Genomic DNA, 17,079 nt, shown 5'->3' on the forward strand with positions numbered 1-17,079 from the left:
TTTTCATAATCTGAAAGCACCCAGTCGAAGGTAAAACGCAATGGTGTGACATTTAATTAGTTTATTTATATATTATTGGATGCACCGTCGTAATGTATGTACAAAATCAGATCGTAATCAGATGAAGCGGAGACCGAGCGGTCGTCACCAAATACATATAAATAGTTAACACATTCCATTCAGACAGACAACTTTCAGATATAGTTATGTCTACAGCTTACAGATGTGTAGTTGCAGCTTAAGTTGTGGTATTGGATTTAGTTGTGGCCTAAAACATTTAAACAAGAAACTGCCATGTAACTGTAAACCACTTGTACACACATCAACATTGCATTACACTGGCATGTTTCGGTTCTTACTCTAGAAAAAAAATGTGTGCAGCCTACAACATCAAGTTGAAATTCGATACGACTGACTTGTTATGCTATGTGTATTTCATTTAAATCGGTAAACTCTGGGGCTCAAAAGGTTTACGAATTTAAACGAGTTTCCAACCCTACAGCTATCTACACTTAAGAACTTTGATTAAGTTACAAAAATATTTTACAAATGGCCACACAAATGTAGCTCAGAAACAAACATTTTTACCTAAGCATTGACTCCAAATCTCGTAAATATCTTAAAATCGAACGTTAATCATCGTTATTACTGATTACTTGAATTCATTCAGATTTGCTTTATATTCCGATAGGTGCAACTCCTGGGTTTCCTGTAAGTATGTTTCTTATATCTACTATAGTGTATTCTTATTGTTGCGAACTGCGCATTCCCCCACCGGATTTTTCAGCTATCACTTCCTTAAAATTTCCCGCGTACCTTAGACCTACTGTATTCTGCAGAACATCTATAAGCCTAGCCCTTTATACTTAATATGAATATTACAACAACGCACATTAAAAAACACTCAGATTTCAAGTGGACCAACTTGTGTCTTATTAGGGGAACTAGAACAGACATTTAGTATTCGGTATGGGTATTGTTCAGGCTTCGCTTTTGCGAACTGGGAACTGATCAAGTTTCACACTTCCCTACAATATCTGTATTTAAACACTTTTAAACTGTATATGGTTATGGAATGGACTTTTCAAATTCAGATTGATTTTGGGGTGTCCATTATAATTGATTCCTTTGATATTGGGTAAAAGTATTTTAATCTGAAATTGTTCCTGTGTATGTTTTCAACTCCTGAAACCTTACTTTTCAGATCTGTTTTTGAATTCCATGTATGAATGTGAAGCCTTGGGGCAACGACGTTGATTAAGTTATAGTTTATACTAAGGAAATTGCAATGAAATTCTTTGTAAAACTCTAGCTAACCGAAACCTTAAGAATTAGGACAAACGATAAAGAGCTGAGACCATTCATGATGTCAGAACATGCCTATAGGGGCTCTTATAGGGGGTCAAATGTAAATGGGGCACTCCAGGAGGAAACTGAAGATCGGAACTGAGGATCTCTGATAGCCGAACCCAGTCAGTTGCCAATCTAGACATTGCGCTCCTCGCTGATGATGTCCATGGTGCTGACCCGGCGCTGCTGATGGGGATGGGGATGGGTCTGCAGGTGGTGCGTTACCAGATGCTGGTGCTGCGGAGCCGGCTCGCCACCGATGATGACCACCGTACCGCCGCCGAGGGTGGTGGTGGTAGTGGTCGTTCTGGTGGTGGTGCTGGACGAGCGACGGTGGTCGCTGCTGCCCCGCCGCGGCACCAACATCACCAATTACTAGAGGACCGTCTCGTTGGTGCACGTGCGTGCCCCGTTGACGATCGAGTACTTCGTGGAGGTGTCCTTCTTGGTCATCAGCCGCCCCAGGAATATCTCCTTGAAGGTCTCGCGGAACTGGCGCGACATGCCGCAGTAGATGCCGAAGTTGATGGGGTAGCTGAACACCAGGAAGAAGTTGGTCAGCATTATGCAGATGTTGGCCAGGCCGTAGTCCAGGAACTCAATGATCAGGGAGCTCACGATGTGCATCACGGTGACAACGGCGATGGGGATCTCGGCCAGCAGGAACACGGAGACGACCACGATCAGCATCAGGGTGGTGCAGTTGGTCTCCCGCAGCTTCTTGCACTCCTTCTTCCGGTTCTCCCGGAAGAGCAGCTTGCGCCGCTCCTGCGCTTGCCGCATCGCCGCGAAGAGCAGGATGTTCAGCGTCACCAGGATGATGCAGGGCAGGAGATGTACGAACAGCACCCGGAACAGGTAGTAGCTGGTGTAGTACAGGTTCACCCCGATGTACTCGTGCACCCACATCGCCGTCTCCAGGTGGCACACCTGGGTGGGCCTCCCGTTCCACTCGATCTCCAGCGGCATGTAGGTGCGGTCGAAGAACCGCGGCAGCTGGTGCAGGATGGCCAGCAGCGCGATGTACGCCGTGCACCGCCTCACCCGCGGCATCGTGCACCACGTGCGGGCCATGGGGGCGTGGCACACGTAGATGTACCTGGGGAGCATGAGAAATAGGGCGATCAAATTAGCAGGGCTCTGTTTAAGGTATGCATTATTATTATCACCCAACTAAAACAGAAAAAAAGCCATAAATGAGGGCTTTGGCTAAGGTAATATATTTCCATACATCCTATAGAGGATTTCTAATGCTATTAACATACCATTTTTCAAATAATAGGATACACCTTGTTTCTGATCACGCGACTTTATGCTCTAGCTTCTATAAGAACAAGACAAAGAATTGCCGACTTTGGCGTATATTTTGCTGTTTAAGAATTCTAACCCTCGCCATAAAATGATTTACTACTGGTTTACAAATAGTTTATCATTGAAAAATAGAGATATAAAAATATAATTTATATAAAAGTAATCCTTAAAAATTCAATTCAAAAAAATTGTCAATCGTCGATTCGAGCTTAATTGACGAATTCAGAGTGACATAAAAAATCTAGACCAACACTTATAGCCATTAAACCGTAAAAGTCTTTATCTGATGTGTTTTTTTTTCAAAAGAAGCCGCGGAAAAGCCCTGCCTGCGTTCCAGTCAAGGCGTTAAGATCAGCTAACGAGCTCGGGCGTCTTAAACGCATTTGCGTAATATAATTTTATGGCAACGCCAACGGAAGATAAACCAATTTCCCAGGTGGGAATTTACGATGGCAATAGAGTGACAACGAATTGGCCAAATCCTAATTTGAACCATCACCACGACCCCATGAATGGCGAAGGCAATCAAAAGCCATCTGAAAAGCTAATCAAGTTGGCGCTTTGTAATTTCATAATTTGAGTAATTTGTCAGGGGTCGCCCTGCCGAGGAATAAATTTGTTTCCTGTGAAGATTTGGGGAAAAGTTTGCCGCTATAGTTGGTCAAAATAAGACCAACACCCCCTCCCCTAATTTCGCAATCTGAAAATCGAAGAATCTTTGATGCTGTATTTTCGGTTGGGGTCGGGTGGCGCTCCTTGAGCTCCTTGGCGTTGGTCTAATTTATGCGCATAATTATGGCCACGCCCATTGCGCTGGCACTTGAAAATGGTTTTCAATCAATCTTTTATTGAACCTTTGTCAGGCGGGGATTTCATTAAAGTTGAAAGCAACAGAAATACTAACAAAGGCGCAGAACTCCAAGGACGAAGGCGACAAACGATTTGGTTGGTCCTAAATGGAGTTGATATTAATAATATCAAATAATAATGTCTTTGTAATTATAACAATTTAGTTAATTTGTCCTAATAGGATGGCCCTAAAGTAAGAAAAACCCTTCGAAAACAACCCTAAACCAAGGAAACTTAAGGCACACAATAAATCAATCAAGTAGAACATGTCTGAAACAGGCAACAACGATATCATGAATAGGAATCTGCTACAGATAGACATGTTACGCAAACATGAAGTTTTAAAGAACAAAAAGGAAATTCCGTTTATCCTTTTTAGGGGAGGATTACCATTTGAGTGGGCTCTGACGTTGATTTCAATACCCTTGGATAAGGTGCGTCTGTCAGTCGAATGACTTTTTTTATAAATTTATATATTTCGCTGTTTACGTTTCTTTAGGTAATATTTCAGCTTTAAGTTCGTAAAGTCGTCGAGGGTATACCCATATATTGTGTTGTCTATAGATCCACTCGTGAATATCCACTCAAGCGCCATTCAGAAGTATGCCAATGGGCCTCGTACTATATGTGGACAAAAAGCGGCCACCTACATGCACACACATATAGCATACATTTTTTGTTATATGAAAATGTCATGGAGAGTGTCACTCACTCAGTGTGCACCTCCCCAGCTCCTCACCTCCCCACTTCACCCCGTCCATCAGTGAGGGCCATAAAAACACTTGAAATACAATAAGTTGACAACAGCCACAGCAGCAACAATACAAACAATAAACGCCGAATGTTTTTATCGCGCTACTACTCCTCGGGCAATTTTCAACGCATTTTAGAGAGACTCCTACCCCCTTCCCCACCTTTTTCCATATATAAATATTATTTAGCTATTTGCTGGGACCCAACCACCCAGCCACCCCCGCGGCTTCGACCACTTGAAAACGGCCCAAAGTCGCATAATGGCCCAAATATTTATGACTATTTTTTTGGCGCTCCTCAGCAACCACTCCACTTTGCAAATTTATTTCGAAAGCTGTAAAATTTATGATCCTACACATGAGTTAATAGAACAAAACGAAAACGCCAGACCAGCCCCATCATCCTCAGAAATGTGCGGACTCTTGAATGTGTTCCATGGAGATGGGGTGAAATTTATGTTACCCATACGAAATTAGTTTATTGTTCGAATTAGTGGCTTTACTTTATGGTTTCAGTGGCTGAAACAGTTTGGTTTAAGAGACCAGTGCCATGTGGTAGAGGAATGTGCCATCAATCGATTGATTGTCACTCGCATTACTCATACGCAACGTTGCCTTCGCCAAGGTAAGGCAATTTGTTTGTGTTTCCCCTCAAGGCTCTGACATTTTATTTTTGCCCACACAAAAACTGATTTATGGCCGTCATTGACAAGTCAACGAGTCAGTCATCCACTCCTTCAGTTACATCTCAACCGGGAGACCTGCGATGGGCGGTCCTACTTTTATTGGCCTAATTGCATACTTACCTTTGCACGGCGAGGGCCAGAGTTAGCCAAACGGAGATGGTGTGGCACATGGCTGGCATGATCTGTAAGTAAAGATGTGGGAATATGAGTATATACTACATAGGAAGGTGTGGGTTGCAATGCGGGCTAGAATGAGCGTGTGAATCGCTCTAGTGTGTTCTGTAGCATACTTTTGGGAGGCGAATCGTCAAATGAATTCTTCTGAGTTTCAAGTGGCTAGGTTTCCTTTCTTTAGGGAACAATACTGGTTGATTCTAGGTGTATTTCGAAACGCGTACTCTATATTTAAACACAGTATTTCATAATAGTTGGGTGAATACTGAATACATCCACATTCTATTAAGGGGGTTTCGAAGGACATCTTGGACCGATAAGGGATTTTTAACGTTTGAGGGTCTTGAAGGACATACTAGAATGATGAAGGATTTTTAATATGCCATCTGTACCTACAGAATTTTTCTGAGTTTCAGTTAATGTCCCTAATTTAAGGAAATATATAAGTAAACTTTAGAAACAATTATACATGTTAACTTAATATTTATCCACCAGCGGGACATGTGTACCTTGAATCCTTTGCTTTATAATGCTTAGGTGAATACAGATTAACTCCACATTTTATCTATGTTTGGGGGCTTTAAAGGGTATCTCGGAACGAAGAGAGACTTTTAATATGCCATTAAAAAAACAAATTAAACACAGTCCATTACAAGAGCACATTCCAATGGGCATTGGACAAGATATACGTTTGCGATGTGTGAGTAAATCACCATTTGGCCCAAAGGCCCAGAGAGTCATTCCTCAGTCCATCTGCCAAATCGGATTTGTGGTGCTCAACTGCATTAGCCAGCGGTTAGAAGTAAGAAGGCAGGAATGAGACATCCGAGATTCTTGTAACTGGCAAAAGGCCGTTGCCGTCTCCACCTGGACAGGTGTCTGCTCCATTTATGGACCATTATGAGTGCGGCTCTGCGGCAGACAGCGTTCCATGAGCATCGCTCTGTGGGCTTGACATCGGACTTAGCCATATAATGCACAATCTGTGGCCTAATCCGGTTTATGTGTCTGACTGGGCTGCAATTACACCGACACGGACAGATAAACTCGCCTGGATATTTTACAATGAAACGGTTACCCCCTTTTTACATTAACATGGTCATGATGCGCACCATTATGGGAAGAGGAGGGATGGGGATTCGGAATGGGAATCGTAATGGGAAGGGGATAAGGAAGGGGATAGGGAAGGGGATGTGGAAGGGGTAGGGGAGGAACGTGCTGCCGGAGCACATTCATTCAGGGGAAGCGAAACGGAATCTTCAACTTTGACGCTGCAATGGCCGCCTGGTGGTTATTACCAAAACGAGGAGTGCCGCCTCGCAGGATGTGAGTTGAATTTTATGGCAGTCATACGCAGAGATAGTCTTGCCGCCACGCAGCCCAGTCAATCTCCAGAAACCCTGTTCCCCGTCCCTCGAAATCCATCTAGACATCCAGCCCAGCATGGAATTTAGCTGGTACAAATCCCCGGAGAGTCCACTAACAGCACGTAGCTACAATGAGCCAGTACAGTGGGGCAGAGTGCGTTGAAACTATAGTTTTTGGATATTGAAATAGGCCTGAGTTCCATTACATTTTAATACGATAAATGCAAATTCAATGAATACTTGATACATTGGACCATTAAACTCTGGTCTCTAAAACAAACAAAAAAAACTTTATTTCTAAAAGTAAAACTTTTGTTAAAATACATGCTACCTTACTTTTTTTAAAATTGGGCCAAAACATTCTGATAAATGAATGGGTTGATTGCACTTATCACCCGGGACTTTTCTTTCGCCCCCATTCAGCGAACCACTATGCCTTTTGGCTTTGATGGGAACTGAGGGCTTATGCTTATGACTAAAAGGGGGTGGGCGTTTTATCAGCTTGACACAACTCCATTGAAGTGAGTAAACAGTTTTGCTTTGCCAACCCCTAAGGCCCCGATCCCGGATCCCCAATCCCGGAACCCTCATAGCCCCATGACCCCCATTCCGCGCCCTTCGAGTGCCATAAATTGAAAATGTTGATTAATCAAGGCAAACGTGCAAAGGGCAGGAAAGGCGAGGAAAGCTCGGAGTTTGCATGGCACTGCTGGAAAAACGCTCTCGAATGAATAAGTGCTGTGAATGGCTGAATGAATGGGTGGATGAGGATGTGAATATGAATGTGAGTGTAGATGGGTGGGGATTCCCCGGTTCGAGGGGCAGCAGGTGGCAAATGGCAAGTGGCACTAGCAGCGTTTTTTATTTTTTCATTATGCTGACAGAAGTGACACACACAAAAGGGAAATCACGGGAAATGGGGAAAATGTAACGTGGCAGCAAATGCGATAACGATAACGATAACGCGACGGGATCCAAAACAAAGCATCGTTCATCAGCCAGAGACAATGGAACCAGAGGGGCAATGAGTCCGAGAAACTGAAGCGGGTGGGATGACAAAAAGCTCCAGCCGAGCATTTTATTTAGGTCAATGAGCGTCGCGTCTTCCCCGAGAAACTTGGGTGGGTGGACTTGCGAGATGGAAACGGTCGGGTGTAAACGTAGCCAGGAGCCAAAGCAAACAGTTTTTCGCTTTTCGACCAGCCTTGGCAATTAGTTTGTGGCAAGAAAACCTACATTGGAGAAGAAGGAAGATACACTCACAAAGCAAACTGGGCTCATTAAACTCGGGAATTGTACTGTAAAACGATTTGGTTTTGATAAGAATTTTCAGGACATTTTAAAGTGTAATAGGCCCTGACGCTTGAAAAGTATATTGACTATTCAAAAATAAATATTTAAATTATCTTAAAGTTATTTTAAATATTCCTGTTATATATGAACCAATTTAAAAATAATTAATTTATATTGTGAGCCCTAAAACTCGGATCCTAAATAGTTTGAGGATGCGTCGCCAATTTCCCTAAGTGCAAAATGAGGTGGCCGGTAGATATTTGGGGTCTCTGTTGACTTACCTCATTGAAAATGCTGTAGGCCAGACACATGGAGACCGGATGCAGGGGCTTATAATGATTGCCGAATGTGTACATATACCAGAGGCCCGGTGCCGGAAATATAACAGTCAGCATATCGCATATAGCCATCCCTGAGGAGAGAGGGGGAGAAAGTGGAAATTAGAAATTATGGTAATGCTTATGCAAATCAATTTGATGATTTTAATGTAAATTGATTGTGTGATTGGACACCACGGACAGGAGCATGGCAATGTTGATGCCCAACTGCCTGAACCAATTTGGTCGCATCTGTAATCTGATTTCAGAGCTTAGAAGCGATTCGCTGATCAATTATTTACGGTTTCCCAGGCCAAAGAGGGTAAATTGGCTGTTGATTCTGCTAGAGTTCAGGTTTCATTTGTGGACAAACACTGAGAACTGCAAATAACAAATTCTGTTGTCAGATTTCCCATTAATTAAAATACGAGTATGTTTAAACAACACATTTTGTATTACGAAATAAATATTAATTAATTTTGGCAAAGGTAAATGATGTTTACTTGCAACTTGCTAAATAAAACAATAAAACCACTAATCGACTTCTGCCGTTGTCGCTTGTTCTCGGCCCAGTGACATTTGAACCGAGCGAATGCTCTCAACTAACTGACGACACACCCTGATGACCTGACCTTTGCGCACTCATTGGAATGACAGACCTCTGTGGCCATCCGGCTGTCTGCACATTTTGGCTGGTTACAGCGAGAGGAAATTATCCTTTTGATGATTTTTCCAAGTTCTTTGACGGTACCGCATATCAAATCGACATGTTAAAGACTTATTAGATTTTGTAATATCGAATTGATATCTGTGTTTGTAAACAAAAATTTCAATTTAAATTACTGTGCAAATGTAAATGCTTTTGGGTGTGTTTGAAATAAATAATAATAATATTTTAACCGCATTCTCAGTGACAGAATTAACGCGAAATGTGATGCAAGACAAATGACCATTTTTGGACTCATTTTCGACAGTGTTTCAAGCCATTTCTGTTGTGGTTGCTGCTGCAGGGCCAGAGTTCATTTCACGTTTGGTCCGCTGTCACTTGAACCGAATGCGATTAGCCTTGGTCTGCGCTTGACACCCGGGGGGGGCCGTGGGTTGTGGGTGGTCCAGGCGGCGGTTGAGAGGTGACGGGTCAAGGGACCCTAACCCATTGACAGCCGGGCGCGAGAGACGAACTTTAAAATTTAAACTTTGTTCCTAACTGCGTCTTTCTTGTGTCTTCCCAAAGATTTTTGGGAATACTTTATTAACTCATCAGCTCAATCACTCTAACTACTGTTATAACCATTGTGACTTAAAAAAACGTCACCCTAAGCCCGATTACTTTTTATTCAAAGCATTAATTATATTATATATTTAGAAAATTGTAAGTGAATTCGAGTATTCTCGAACAAATAATTTAATTGCGGTTACACTTTTTACAATGATTACGGCCCCTGATTTTTAGGCTTGGTTGCAAAAAATCTTGTCTTTTGCTAGGAATTTTCTGTTCTTGTAAGATCCCCATCCAGCTCTGTTTTTCCCATCGCCAGACAGCAAACCATTAGCATTACACACGCTATTAGAATATCTCAGCATTACGCGGTGTGAGACAGATCCCCTGGGATGGGGTCACGAGAATCGGGGGGCATACAGGGGCGGCCTTAAGGAGCACGCACATCGCCAGCTATTTGAAATCTCACAAAACTTCTGCCTGATTTAACATTGTGGCACATTAAGCGCCAAAAGGGGCGACGCTCCGAGGACGCGGCATGCATTACATGGAATAAGAAGACAGGCAGCTAGCTTCGTAAACCCCAAGTTTATATACCCTTTCTGATAAAATTGTCAAATTTCGATGGAATTAAGAACTGATTTTTATCGTGAACAAAATTAGTATCTCACTTTGATATCAATATTTATATAATGTTTGCTCAATATCCTATTAACTTTTCGATTAACAACCGTGTCTAGCTAGGCATGTCAGTTTGCTTATAGAGTCGCTATACTGTATATGCTCTGAAATTGTCATTCTGACTGAAATTATTATGCCCTCTGCAAGGGAATAAATATAAATAATAATCATAAAAGGCGGCGTCTGAATGGGGAAGTCCAAATGGTCCCAATCAGGTGCCCGGGATGGAGGGCCCTAAATGTCTGCTGACTAACTTAAAATTTATTAACAAAACGTTTTTTAGATGTTAACGATAAAACCGAGAACATAAAAAAAAAAAGTTGTGATCATTTAAGCCAAAAGATAGAAATTTTTAAAATTCTCTGGTCTTAATTGAAATATAGGTAAATACCTTGACCAAACTACTGTTCCTACGGTAGCTCTAGGACATAGTCACCCGATGGGCAAGAAGTTAATAAATACAACTTAAAATGCACAACCGCAAAGTTTTATAAGTTCCCCCCATAGTTCCCTGCATAAATTGACCATCTTTCTTACCAATACCAAATGCAGCCGAGTTCCAACCTAAGAGATTTTTGTTTCACCCCAGTTAAGTTCACTTTGTACACTCACCCATCAGTACAAAGTTGGTGGGCGTGGCCATGCTCTTTTTGCTCAGGACGAGGACGATCAGGGAGTTGGAGATGATGGTGGTGATCAGCAGGAAGGGCATGCAGTATCCGTAGAGCGGAATGGCGTAGTCCAGGGGCGAGTCGCAGGTGAGGTTCCAGTAGCTGACGTTGTTGTCCTCCATGCGGCAAGGACCGTCGGCCATCTGCTGGTAGTTGGAGTAGTCCAGGCTCTCATTCCCGTAGTCGGGGAGTTCCAGCTGGGACTCGTTGGCCGCCAGGTGGGGTCCGCCCATAAGGCGCGGATCCCCGAGATCCATTTCCGGGCTGGCGGATGGGGCGAGACGGTACTGGTACAGTACGTCCGTGTTGTTGTCCATAGCGCGTGTTTTCTCGCCTCCTCCTCAATTGGCCGGTGAGGACTGCAGACCCTTCATTTTTATGGATCTATACCGTTCTATTGATGTTTTCGTCCTGAAAAGAAGTAAACGTTTTATGTAAGCACATGATCTACAAGTTACGTGGAAGTACCTAGCAATACGCCCAAATTCATCGTTATCTTTGTATCACTATATTTACATGTTGCCTTCTTTGAGACTGGAGCTGCACTGACTGATACACAGAAAATGCAGCCCTTTAAAACTGCCCGCACAGAAAAGATAATGCAGAAAGATAATACGCTAACTTATGAGCATTAAATGGAAAGTACGTTTAATGTTTATTAAAGCCAAACAAACACTGGCCAACGGCATTTGCATTTACTAATCTTATTTGTCGTTATACTTCAAACCAAGCATTTGTATTTACTTTGATTACTTTGTACTCATCTCAAGTTTGACTCTATGTAAGCAAGATTCGATATAAAATGCTGCTATAATTAAAACCAAACAAACGGGCTAAACCGTAGTTACAATCGCACCTCCAACAATTAAAAGTTATTATATCAAATTTTGTGATGCAAATTGATTATACTAAAGACATCCGAATATATTTATTACTCTATTGGTGCAGCGTGCCGATTTCCTCGAGAATACATAGTAGTCACTCGGCGCGCTTCGTCACTACGCGCACTGCTGTTCACAGTGATTAAAGTGCAAGTTTTCAGTTTCGTTTTGCAAGCTAAATGTATATTTACTTTTGCTGCAGCAGACTGTAAAGTTCTTCCTCTAGACTTTTCTCCTTTTATAAATGTCTACTACAACAAAGCAGTTACATTGATTTGTTTGTCCAAAGCTTGTTAGTCCGAAACTTTTGACATTGTCCGCAATATTGTTAAAAATACCACCGACAGGTGCAAAATGCCTCCGCATTGAAAATAATCCAAGCAAAAAGGCAACCTTTCATTTGTCCGAGCGATACCGACCTTGGCAAAAGGTCTAAAGGTAAACAGCAGACCAAAATGTTTGTTTGCCAGCTGTCATGAATATTCAAATCGACTATGATTCTTTTATAAGCGCAGTAAAAGCGTTTCTTGTTTGACTTGTGCTGCCTGGGGAAATGCAAGATAGATCAAATAAATTGGTATTTTTAGTTTGATTGGTAGAATGTGTGATTGAAGAATCATGAATTGGCTTGTTTAATTATACCCGTTGCTTGAGGAAAAGAGTATGTTGTATTCGCTGAAAGGTATATAATTAAATAGGGACTAAAAGCCTTGTGATGTTGTAAACACTCGTACTGTCAGGCAACTTGCAAACATTTCTAATGACTTTAATCTCGATTGAAGTATGATTACTGTTTTCCAAACAGCCCGCAACCTTGGGCTGAAACATTATCTCAGATAAGGTTAGTTTTCAGCCTTTTCATCCCGGAAGCCAACTAATAACAGAGCATTCGGCATGTTTATGTCATGTTTATGCTGCCCTTTTAATGGTTTTATTTTTCGCATTGCCAATCCAAGAACTTTCCCAATACTTTTGACTTGCCGTTTGCTATTTTCCACTTCTTTTTTGTCATGGCTACATTGACCCACATAAGCGCAAGAAGAAGAATGGGCCCGGGGTCAGGGGTCGGGGTTGTCTCCCAAGGAGAATATTGAATGTGGACAAGAGACCGAAAACTCATTTATTCAGAATGTTCTACATGCCTAATGCGATTTAAGTGGGCCATTTGAAGACGGAGAGCGATGAAAATGGCAGTGGCAAGGGGGGAAATTAAAGAGCGTTTGTGAAATGGGATTAACAATCCTCCCATAATAAAGGATAAAAATAATTTATTTACATTGCCATGAATAGGCCTACACACATTTCCATATCCGCTAAACAAACCATTTAATGAATTAAAAAACACAATAAAATCTGAAGCTCTTGGCAATTTAATTTCAATAAATGCAACGTTAATCATTAAAATAAACATTTCTTTCGGCGCCCCACAGAAGCACCTCGATTTGGATTTACAAATTTAATTTATGTACACGACTGCATCTACAGTTTATTTATTTTAGATTAAATTGTACAGCTCATCAATAATGCGAGCAAATGCATTTGAGCACAATTGAATGAATTATTAAATTAGTTCCGGCTATTTTGACGGGATTGCTGGGCATTTAAAAGGATCGGATCGAATCGGATCGGATCGGAAAATGTGGAGAGGCGGAAAACAGCCAAACTGAATAATCAACTTGCCGTTGATTGTTGGCTGCCAATCAACGCAAAATCAAATGTCGTGGGAGCATGCAAAATGCAATCAAGGCCGTCTGCAACAGCGGAACGAATCGGAAGGAGGAGCGAGATGAAACGAAATGGAAGTATCAGGAAAATATCAGGAAAATCGCATGGAAAACCCGTCAGTTACAGCCGCGAAACCGCAGTGGAAATAACTCAAAGCCGGGCCATCTCCACTCGCTAGCCCACTGGCACGCCGGGTCCTTTTAATTAGCCCTTGAAAGCCCACTCCGAGTCGAAGAAGAATCTCGGCGGGAAATTCCACTCCACTCCTTAGCGGGCTGTTGGCTATCAGTCACTTTCTCTAGCTGAATTTACTGCACAGAGAAAAAAATTGCTCAACAAACATTGTTTCCTTTGCATATGCTAACGAAATATTAAAAGGAAAATTCTTAGTTATTTTTCTTTCAGGGTTTTTCTTTGGCAATTAATGTAATCTTGATTTGACCTTAAACTATAAAAACAAATTATATTACTCCATCTTATTTGATAACCACTTGAAGTACATGAAAGGCAACAAGTTGAATCAACACATAATGTCCAATCTATTTTTTCCCGTATCAAGAGAATTTTCTGAGCTCTTTTAAACTGCAATCAATCGTGCCAACTGGTGGACAAGTCCCAAATTAAACCAAGTCTGCAATCGGTCCCGTGTAATTAACTTAGGTGTTGCATATCGATTTCCTGGTGGCTCACTAATTACGCCCTCGCCTTGGCTTTTCTTTTGACACACGCTCTGATCTACTATATTTTCCATCCTGTTTGCCCACCCGCTTTTCCGCCCGCCAATTCGCATGGACATTAGCCGCCATCTTTGATCCATCACTACGTGAGCGAGGAAAAGGCGAGAAGACGATTATGAAAAACTTTGGCAAGGACAACGCAGATGCGAATCTTTCTTGCAAACAACACGTGCACACTTTGGAGTACGCTAGGAGAAAAAATTACCCCACTTGGTTGTATAATTTGATATAGAAAGAAATAACATAATATCATTTATAATAATTAAAATTTAATTTCTTTTCTATATAAAAATTGTTTTTAGTTCTGCATTGAAAATGCTTGTTAGTTCCTATGACAGCTTTATAATATCCTTGTTCAAAGTTGTCCCCCTACGCCCACACTATTTAAAAGTCAATTCGAGATTTTTAATTAAAAAGTTAGAGTAGTAATATTCAGCTATCATCTCAGTGATCACATCAGCTATCTGATGAAAAATACAATTTTTTATTTTATTTGAATCTGTTCGAACATTACGAGTATAAGTATTATTCACCAGACTCAACCGCCTTTTAACTAGTTTAAAATTAGCTGTACATATGTACAACTAGTTATACCTTGTTTTTTCTGCGTGTACTCACGTACACTCAGATGCACGCTCCCACACTTTTGCATAGTCAAGTCATCATCATAAAGCGATTAGTGGAACTAAAACTGCCATTAAAATGCCTAGGCCTTCACCGTCTTCGCTCTGTCCCTTTCTCCCCCTCCACTATCGATGCCCTTCTGTCGTCATGGACATCTATCTCCAAATGAATTTCCAATATATAGTGTAGTTTCTCCCACAAAGAGCAGGCTTTAGTAGTATCAATTGAGCATTATCTCCGAGCTGTGTGCAATTGATGACGAGAAAAGCACTTGAACCATTCACTACCATTTAATACCACTTTTTTAACATTGCATTCAACATTTACAGTTTTAAAACCAAATTTAAACAGAAAATGATTTGTCTTTTAAGAGTTCCCTTCCAATATATGAGCGAATTCCAAGTTCGATATAAGCACTGCATCGATGTTTGTGTCATTTGCGCCCCATTTTCCACAGCCTGGTTACGCCCACTTTCCCTGTACTGCCCTCCTTTACAAGTCTTGTTTTTACAGGGCCAACCGAAAAAATCGATCAGAAAGAACGATGTCGTCGTAAAGTCGGGGGAGCATGGGGGATTTGCTTTTGGTAGATGAACTTAATTGTACTTTTTAGCTGAAAAAAGCAGCACGTTCCCCCAAAGGCCTGAATGGCTGAGCGTGGGAAATAGGGGCGTTGGAAAAGTGGGCATGGCCACTGCCGCAGGACAAGATGAACGAACGAGGGAGACGGTATGTGCCGCTGGATGGCTTAAGTAATTTCTCATTTTCCATTTAGGCGACTCTGTTGGCATTTTTGTCTTTTGCCCTCCGGTTTTTAATGCTTGTTTTCCTTGGCCTATTCCCTTTGGAGGGCTATACTTTTTGCTGGCATACAGTTAATTTTTTTAGCCACTTTTTGCAGTGCAATGAATAAATTTAACAACAAGCAGACATAGAAAAAATCATGCATCCGATAATAAGTTAAAATTTGAAAACATAAGTTAGAGATGGCGAGAAAAAACATTTTCTCCATTAATCGGGTTTCTTTAGAGATCTGAAACTTATGTTATCTGTTCTGTATACATCTGTCGAACATTTCTGTTTGTAAATAATCATTCAGCCTGATTGTACTTGCACTTGTTTATAAAATGTTATTTGCCATTGACAATTGCACTTCATTTTACTTGTTCTATAGTTGTTTTCAAGTTGACTTGTAGACTTAATCAATTGTAATCGTTTAGGGGATAAGAACTTCTGCTCTCGCTCTGCCTATTAATTTTGCGGCTTTTACAGCTTGCTTTGAGCAAGGAACACGAGATAAAGCAGCGGCATTAGGCCGAGCGGCAAAAAGAAACTTCCCAGACATGTTGAATTAGTATTTCACATACGTTTTTCCCCGGCCTCGCACTTTCCACCGATGGTTTTCCCGCCAAACGCTTAAAGCGTTTAGAGTTTTCTCGCCTAATCGCCAAAGCGAAACTTTTTCGATTTGGGAATTAAAATAAAAAGGCATCAGCAATAATAGCTGGATGGCCTCAGGCGAAGGAAGATTTTCCCCTGCCCTGCAAGGTTTTTCCAGCACTCCAAGTCAGTGTTTCCCGCCCCGGAAAATTTTCCAAACTCTTCCCGCCACTCTGCACGCATCGCTGGGACCTTCCCGCCACTTTCGACTTTAATGGGCAGAGCCATAACGAAACCCCCTGCCTCCCCCTTTGGAAAGGCCGCCTAGATAAGTGATAGAACGCCACACACAAATTGGCAGCACCTTGCGTGTCTGGGACACATAAAAAGAATTAGATGTCTGCCCCGACATGACAGCCCGCCACCAATAACAAAAAATCCGAAAGAGAAAATCTCAATCTGAACAGGGAATTCCGCTTTATTGGGAAGATCAGTGCGGACGAAGGAGCCATATCCGCACACATATCACCTTTTCCGCCAGGAAAAGCTTTTTACCTTCCCTGAGGGAATGGGAAATATTTAGGAGATTATGCAGCCTTAACTGACTTATTTTTTAGATGCTCTTTCCAGGTCCCAGAACCTTAAATGTAGTATACTTTTAGGTTAGTTTCACAAATGTATGCGATAAAAGGTTACCTGAAATCACTGTTCCTAGCACATCTGCCTACTTACAGTTTTTTATTTGCAGGACAAACAAGCACACGATTTTATTACACCACATACTTATCTTGCAAGACTGTATCCAATTTATATCAGTTTTCCATTTGGTATGTCTTCCCTTTCCAGACAAAATATCAGTTAATATTTGTTGAATCTGGGCACCACTGCGGATGAGTAACGTGTTTTTCTGTCTGTGCAACATCGCTCATCCGCACCGTTTCCCTGTGGCATAAGAACCGCCGCAGTAATGAATTCGACCCACAGTTTTCACCTTCTGCTGCAGTTGCCAGAAAAATGAATCGTTTGAATAGAACTGTATTATTTAGGCACCCGTTACAGCCG

General features: G+C 41.7%; 2 protein-coding genes across 2 annotated transcripts in view; one reads left to right on the plus strand and one right to left on the minus strand.

Moving 5' to 3' along the window:
* Positions 1-17,079, plus strand: part of fz3 (frizzled 3) — a 114,149-nt gene that overhangs the window by 14,306 nt on the left and 82,764 nt on the right. The window lies entirely within an intron of this gene.
* On the minus strand, positions 47-11,282 carry SPR (Sex peptide receptor). The gene is made up of 5 exons (XM_017081632.4): positions 11,139-11,282; positions 10,612-11,081; positions 8,064-8,194; positions 5,069-5,130; positions 47-2,449 (listed from the first exon to the last, which is right to left on the minus strand). The coding sequence occupies exons 2-5, from the start codon at positions 10,985-10,987 to the stop codon at positions 1,726-1,728; spliced, it is 1,293 nt and encodes a 430-aa protein (XP_016937121.3). The 5' UTR covers positions 10,988-11,081; positions 11,139-11,282; the 3' UTR covers positions 47-1,725.

This window comes from Drosophila suzukii, chromosome X, assembly GCF_043229965.1.
Source record: "Drosophila suzukii chromosome X, CBGP_Dsuzu_IsoJpt1.0, whole genome shotgun sequence".
Taxonomy (NCBI): Eukaryota; Metazoa; Arthropoda; class Insecta; order Diptera; family Drosophilidae; genus Drosophila; species Drosophila suzukii.

Bases quoted from the DNA above. Each gene is read 5' to 3' on its own strand.
- SPR (XM_017081632.4), bottom strand. From the start codon at position 10,987: ATGGACAACAACACGGACGTACTGTACCAGTACCGTCTCGCCCCATCC. The intron at 8,195-10,611 runs GTGAGTGTACAA...CTCTCTCCTCAG, and splicing joins CACCAACTTTGTACTGATGG to GGATGGCTATATGCGATATG. The intron at 5,131-8,063 runs GTAAGTCAACAG...CTTTACTTACAG, and splicing joins CCTACAGCATTTTCAATGAG to ATCATGCCAGCCATGTGCCA.